This window comes from Pseudomyrmex gracilis, unplaced genomic scaffold (genome assembly GCF_002006095.1).
Source record: "Pseudomyrmex gracilis isolate BER0280 unplaced genomic scaffold, ASM200609v1 scaffold_0, whole genome shotgun sequence".
NCBI lineage: Eukaryota > Metazoa > Arthropoda > Insecta > Hymenoptera > Formicidae > Pseudomyrmex > Pseudomyrmex gracilis.
The window spans coordinates 4446848-4454206 of NW_018020584.1; the positions used below are offsets into that span (position 1 = coordinate 4446848).

General features: G+C 37.7%; 2 protein-coding genes across 2 annotated transcripts in view; both read right to left on the bottom strand.

The window, feature by feature from the left end:
• The window catches only part of LOC109858647, a 2270-nt gene extending 1678 nt beyond the window's left edge, over positions 1 to 592 (bottom strand). The window contains exon 1 of the mRNA XM_020436168.1: positions 428 to 592. The gene's annotated coding sequence lies outside the window, so the exon portion shown is untranslated. The remainder of the gene's footprint in view (positions 1 to 427) is intronic.
• A 1603-nt stretch (positions 593 to 2195) lies between these two features.
• The window catches only part of LOC109858847 (gamma-aminobutyric acid receptor alpha-like), a 13133-nt gene continuing 7969 nt past the window's right edge, over positions 2196 to 7359 (bottom strand). Inside the window, exons 4-8 of the mRNA XM_020436550.1 lie at positions 5511 to 5740; positions 5081 to 5163; positions 4173 to 4372; positions 3957 to 4044; positions 2196 to 2526 (exon numbers count right to left, since the gene is read on the bottom strand). Of these exons, the coding sequence (XP_020292139.1) occupies positions 2261 to 2526; positions 3957 to 4044; positions 4173 to 4372; positions 5081 to 5163; positions 5511 to 5740 (867 nt within the window). The 3' untranslated portion in view covers positions 2196 to 2260. The remainder of the gene's footprint in view (positions 2527 to 3956; positions 4045 to 4172; positions 4373 to 5080; positions 5164 to 5510; positions 5741 to 7359) is intronic.

Here is a 7359-nt window from a genome sequence, read left to right on the forward strand (position 1 = left end):
CGTGTGTCACCTTTATATTTACATTTTTTTAAAAATTTTAAATGAAATAATCGGTTCCAGTGACAGTACCCCATATTACTTGTTTTAGATACTTTTGTGACGTTATAAACGCCGCGCATGCGCGTACAGCCTCTCCAATATCGGAACACTGTCTGTGATCGTAGCACGGCGAAAACTCAAAGCAACGCAAGGTTGTATACATGTTAGACAAGCACATGGACACTTCGCAATGGACCGTTTGTATTCTTACGAACATAAACTTAAGCAAGAGAATTTTTAATTTTTCTCAAAATATCACATTAAAGCGTCGGACTTGCCAGACCTGCCAACTTTCCGAAAATCAAGTATGCATCGTTGACATTAGAGGTTATAATTGAGAAACTACTCGTTACTTCTCCAATCAAATTGTCGTCGAATATATACTCACATAGAAATAGGATGAAATTCTACCACAAATGATGATGATACCGATATATTCCGACACTTCCGTTCCCGATTTATACAGTTTTCAGTCGATCGGCTATGTCGTTCCGTAGCAAGAAACGGTCTACGCGATATAAAGCCACCAATCACCTCCCTCTTTGACAACCGAAACTCGGGAACTGATTGGTCGTCGCTTCTCGTTGTTCTTTACGTGGCAACTTGCCTCCGCGTCATCCGGAAATAACATGCGTGAATGATTGGTTATCGCATTTTTCCTTATTCACATCGAGGACCAATCAGACGCGCGGACAGAAAATAATTATACGCCCGTTGATGTTATAGCATTTTCGATCCGTAGGAATTGAATTGCTCTCGGAGCGTTTAAATGCCCAATAAAGCCAAGCAACCGCTCGGGAGCGTTCAATGACGTCAATTTGGCAAATCTAACCTATTGATTTGCCAAAGTGACGTCATTAATTGCTTCCAAGAGCGATTCAATCAGTAAAGCGGTCAAAAACGCTATTGATAAAATACAAAAACTAACAGTCACTATTGCGAAGATCGCTTCGTTCTACACATTCGTCATGCGATCACGCATGCAAAGGATTATGTGTATTATATTAAAGAGATGAGGATAGAAAGAGACCATAGCCTTTGAAGGATAAGAACTGGAAATAGCCATCTATCGAAATTTAAATTGAAATTCTGAAACGATAAATATGTGAATGTTTTTATTTTTTTATTTTTTATTACGACGATTATACATTATCCGCGCGTGCATTGCATATTGTTATTATCTTGTTAATGAGAGATTGGCGTGATTGATCCGATCGGTGGGTCCTGCCACTTAAATTCTTCTTGATAGGTTACGTAAACGACCCAGTAGCAAACGTTAAGCAGGCCGAAAGACGCGGGAAAAACTATTCGCGCCACTCTGTCGATATAAGACACGCTGTTGATGTGTCTCGATATACGATCGCCGCATTTGCGATAATTGCTGGCGGCTTCCCGTTGCCGACGACGCCTGTGTGTCAATTAATCGGTAAACAGCAAATACAAAAAAAAATATATATAAAAACAAAAAAAAGTATGCAGAAAAAAAATTGTAATAAAATATATAAAATTAAAAAGAGAAAATTACATGTGAAATTGAGTAGCTGAGTTTTCTTAGAGATTGGTTTTTTTTTTTTTTTTTTTATAAAAATGTAACAATACCTAAAAGTCTCATCGCCCGCTAGGCAATAGAAAAATTGCCGCCAAATCGGTAGAACGAGTTCGGTTTGTGTTTGTCGTTCCATCGTCGACGGTTTCGAGGAGACGGCGACGGTAATCGAACGACACGAATCTTTTTCGTACGTGACACCATCCTGCTGAAAGTATCAAATTTCAATTGATGACAAGAGGCGATCAACTCTAAGAGGAAAATTGTCAAAATTTTAAAAATCAATAAATTGAAACGATATTATGTAGTTCAACTAACGCTGTACAACGCGGACATGAGAGAGCCACGTTTTCTGGTATTTGTGTCGATGACCTCGGGATGAACGGTTTGAGGACTGCAAGAGATCATCGTGCGAAGTCTATCTTCGAATTCTTCGTTCGCGATGCCTTCCCACTCCTCCCATTCTTCTTCCTCCAACGGAATCTCGCCACTACCGACCTATGATTGTTAATAAAAAAAAAAAAAAAAAAAAAAACGAACAAGTACGTATGTAAATTGTAAACTCTTCGACGCATATTTTGGAAAAAAAAGTTTAACACAAAAAAAAACGTCGACATCCAATCTATTAATTAAATTCTAATCCATCTTTCTTTCCCCTGTTTCCCCTCTCCCCTCTCAGATATCCCGTAACTTCTCGAGATGTAAGATTTCCGCTGCAAAGCGAGGAAACTGTTGAACAGAGATGAAACATTGCGAGATACGCAGAATCACAGTTGTCACCTTCGTAAAGTAATGAACACCAGCGAACTCCAAGAGGGTGGCGATGCAGTAACCGAAACTCATCAGGAGAAACCAATCCAGAGCGGTGGCGTATCTAACTTTTGGCAGATCCGTTCTGGAATCGAGGCTTATCGTTGATAGCGTCAAGACGGTGGTGATACCTGCAAAATATATTTGGCAGTGTTATTTGGATATCTCGTTGCGCGATACCGCGATACCGTATATATGGGTGCCTATAAAATTTTTGTAAAGGAAAGTGTGAGAAAAACAATATAAACTTTCCGTACGTAAGTTAAGAATATTAATCTTTTTTAAGTAAAATCAGTTTTTAAATTTCACTAATCAATTCAGTGACAAAAAATTTCATTTGAAATCAATGACAATATCACTGATTCGAAGTGAAAGAATGCCTCTTTTAGAGATGAATCGATAAAAATTTTACTGATTGATTTGGTGACAGATTAGTTTCACCGATAATCAATTAATTTCGCTGATTGATTTAGTGACGAATAGTTTCATTGAGAATCAGTAACAATTTCACTGAATTCCATTAATATATTAAATCTGCAATAATTGCTCTTGAAAGTTTCAATGGCTGAATTGATTGAGAGAGTCCACTTGACAATCAAAGAGGGTTTCTAGTTCAAGTCCAGTCGAAATGATTCCTGGCGCAAGATAGATTTTTTTTTCTACGAATTAACATTAGGACAACGTAAAGAATAACGAAATTTTTATTGATTTTCCTCAGGGGGGTTACTACAGTATTTTTTTACATTTTTCTTCCACATCTCCCACAATCAATTCAAACTGATTGGAGGGCTCGATTCAGTTCGATTTTTTCAATCGATGAACTCAACTTGAAAGAGACCGGCCCGGAAAAGTCCGACAATGTGGATTCGAATTCGGGACCTCTCGCTCGCAGCCTTCGCACTCAAGCGAGACCACTGGGCCGGTTCGAACGTAAAGAATAATGAAGAAAACTTACTGGAAGACATTAATTATATATAATATAAAAATAAAAAATTTTTTATTTAATAAATTATTTTAGAAGTATATTCATATTTACTGATTGATCCAGTAAATAAGTATTGATTCGCACAGTAAAAGTGCTTAAACTGAATAAATTAGTGAAATACATACTGATTCTCCATGAAAGACTTATATAACTATTCAAATCGGTAAATATTTACAAATTGTCAATGCACTAGATCTAATCCTTAAAAGCTATTGTACAAAGTCACGTTAGTGCTCTCATGGATAAAATTCCACTCCAGTATATATTTTTTTCATTTTAAAAATAAACGATGTCGTCAAAAAAAGTCTGATTGTGTGAACAATGCTCATAAAATTGTGTTGCCAGTGGATGCGTTATTTTTGATAACATCAAAACAAAATTTGCACGGGGTAAAATTTTATCCACAATAATCTTTAAGGATTAAAAAATAATTGTGTGGGATTAATTCACGTCTGAATACAAAAAAGATAAATGATAAATATATATATAAACCGCATATATTAAAATTCAAAAGAAATTTCAAAAATGTTGAAGATGCTTCACAGATGTGAATAAATTTTCGGAAGAGGAACGTACCTAAACCCACTCGATCGCTCGTCGCCTCGCGATGAATCCAAAAAGACACCCAACTCAGCACGACTATTAAAACGCAGGGTACGTAAACCTGCCGATGTAACAAAAGCTTCGCGTTGCTCATATTTTTATACTTCGTTTGCACCGTGTTGAAAGAGAGACAAAATTATTACGTTTAATTCGACGTTTAATTCGCAACGAGCGCTTTTGCGTTCTTACTTGTATTAGAAAGTAGCCGGTATGCCGTTGAAGATTGAAAGACACCTGCAGCACGGAGAATTCGCCCTCGCGACGAACATACGTGAGATTTCTATACGGCGAGCCCATTAAGTCGAATTGCGAAAGTGCCATTCCAGGCACGAAGTTCACCGATAAGCCTTCCTGCCACTCGTAAATCAATTGTCCCGACGTGTACGCATCTGCAGCACGTAGAAACAAAACGAGATTACTCTGACAAAGTACTAAAATTCTCGGAAGTGTGTTCCGAATATTGCGTTATTTATTTTTTATCACTCAAACCTTGAAAACACAAGACAGAATCCGTCCGATACACTTTCGGATATATCTATAATGTATACATATCCTCGGGATTGCATTATTCCCGCGCGTATTGTTTCTGCAAAAAAAAAAAAAAAAAAAGACCCGAATGTGTCGGGTACAACGCTAATCTTAAATCACGCGGATTTTGATTTCGCCCCGCGGCGCGCTTATATGATAACAAATTTCCGACATTGTGTCGCATCGTAGATCTCGATGTGACAGCTGTTGTACAAATAAGACGGTCGTACTGTCACACATACAGGCACCGCCTGTTGTATTAAAAATCAAAACGGTACTTAAAGGAATATATCGAATTTATTGCGATCATAACTCCGGCGCTCGCGCACGCCCGTCGCGTGAGGAGTAATATCGGCGAACGTTATGCGCACGAGGAGTAACGCGACGTGACACGCGACAGCATGCGGATCGAGTGTTATTTGTTTTGATTTCGAATTCGATCCCGTTGAGATGAGTTTGGACCGACGCGGTATCAAACGATCTTTTCGAACAATTTGGAAAGTGCGACACAAAAAAAACCGGAAATAGAGGTTTACTGGTTGGATGCGCTCGAGAGAATTAATACGCACAGCTTCCGATTATCAACGGACAGAATTGACGATCCATGGGGAAGTTCCTCAGTTCCATAGGACACTTAGCTTTGATAGTGAGCCTGCACAGATTTTGAAAGACAACACTTAAAAAAATACAATGAACACAAAATATTACACTTAAAATTATATTAAAAGACTTCCCTATAAAGCAGTATATAAAAATATGTATAATAGAATAAATTAAATATTAAAATTTTAAAAGTTCGATAAATAAAATGTTTTATTTGACTTGAGCGATGAGCGAGAGATCACTTCGCGAAAAGAGCGAAATATCGGCAAGTTCATGAAGTTAAATTTATTTATTTGAGCAAAATGATAGAAATGCGAATCTCGCGCGTATGAAGAGTCTTATCGAATTCGATTTGTTAGGTGTGAATCGATATTGTAAATTCACGCGCAAACAAACCTCATGGAGTACAATATGTCGCCGTGCTGGGAGATCCTTAGCAATTTGTTCGGCACGGTGATCGTATGCACGTAACTGTGCTTGCCGTTGTAGAAATACGTATCGGGACGCCAAATTCTCTCGAGCATTTTGATGCTGAGGCTGAGGGACTTGATTCCGGGACTCGGATCCAGAAAACTCAGTCGCGAGTCGCGCCACGACTGCCGGAAGTAGCAATCCATGGAGTAATCCTGGCGAAAAGATTTTCAAGAGAGACGCGTGAGATGCGTTCTCGAGAGCGAGAATGCATCAAACGATAATTATCAAGCAGTGGAATACGCCGATAATCAATCAATAGAATATAAAAATGCACAATAGGGTGACAGGAAGGGCTTAGTTGAGTCACCTTTTTTATTCGAACAATTATAAATTTTCTCACACAATTATGATAAATTAATGAGAATTCAAAGATAGCATATTTATCTAGCTCAAGAAGTAAGCACTCATAGATTCTTAAAATATTGCGTACGTAAGTAAAAATGTTGAATGAAAAAAGTCAGAGTGATCCAATCTATTCCATTTCAATGTACGGGACGTGTTGAGCCATCCCGAGAAATAAGAGACGAACGTATATATGTAATTGTTTAACAAGAGTTATATATTATTTTAACCCTTTTTCTCCAGTGCGCTTGTGACAAAATATAATTGCTGTGGATAGAACGCGTAGCTGACAAACTCGCGATGCTGACAATTGACACAATTGCGTTTTCTGTTCTATAAATACTCGTGAAATAAAATAATATAGTAATATACATGGTACGGGGACGTATATATACGCTCTTCGTATCTGAATATCCATTCTTCGAGGGCATACATATATGTTCTTCGGAGCAAAAGGGTTGAAAAACAATAGAATTTTGTATTAATCAAATCTTTATCTTAAGTTTTTGTATTAATAAAATCTTTATTCAAAGGTTTTATCTTTTATTTATAAAATACGTAATTTATATGTAAAATGCTTTAACAAAAATTAAAATGAAACTTAAAAAACTCAACGTTTTATGATAAAATTAAACTTGAAATATCGTAAATATGTTAGCAATTCTATCTATCTATATACAAAAAGTCAAAAAGGCATTTGGACCGAGAAGTGCGCGTTTGGAGTCGAATATATCGCACCTATTGTTGCCTCTTTTCCGCGTTGCCGATTGGTTGGTTGGTTGATCGAGTCGAATCGAATCGGTAAGATCGAGAGAGTAAATAATGAAAAGGGATTTTGAGACAGTTCGTCGTATATGTAGAGAAAATTAAAAACGTAACTAAAGTCACGTGACAGGAAAGAGTAGAAAAACAACACGTGAAAATAACGTGACTGTGTAATTTATATTATATATAACATTAAATAATACATATTATACATATAATTTATTATATATTTATAATCTTATACTTTATATTGTATTATATGTATTATATACATACTACAGTAATGTCACTGATCTCCGCCGCGCGAATTTGGCGGGGTCACTAACCTCGGCCGCGCGGCCTTGGCGGGGTCATTGACCTCGGCCGCGCGGCCTTGGTGGGGGGGAGCGGTCACTGACCTCGGCCGCGCGACCGCGGCGGTGTTGTACTGACTTCGGTCACATAATTACGGTATATATATATATATATATATATACAGGGTGTCCCAGAATTGGTTTAACATCTCTCGTAGGCAGATAGAAGGAATACAACTGAGGTGAAAAGTCCTATACCATTTTGCTAGATTCGCAATAGTTACTGAGATTTTAATTAACAAAGATCCGCGAATAAGCATGCATCGGGCTGTCTTACGCGCGTAAGACTGCCCGCCGCGCTTCGCGCGCTA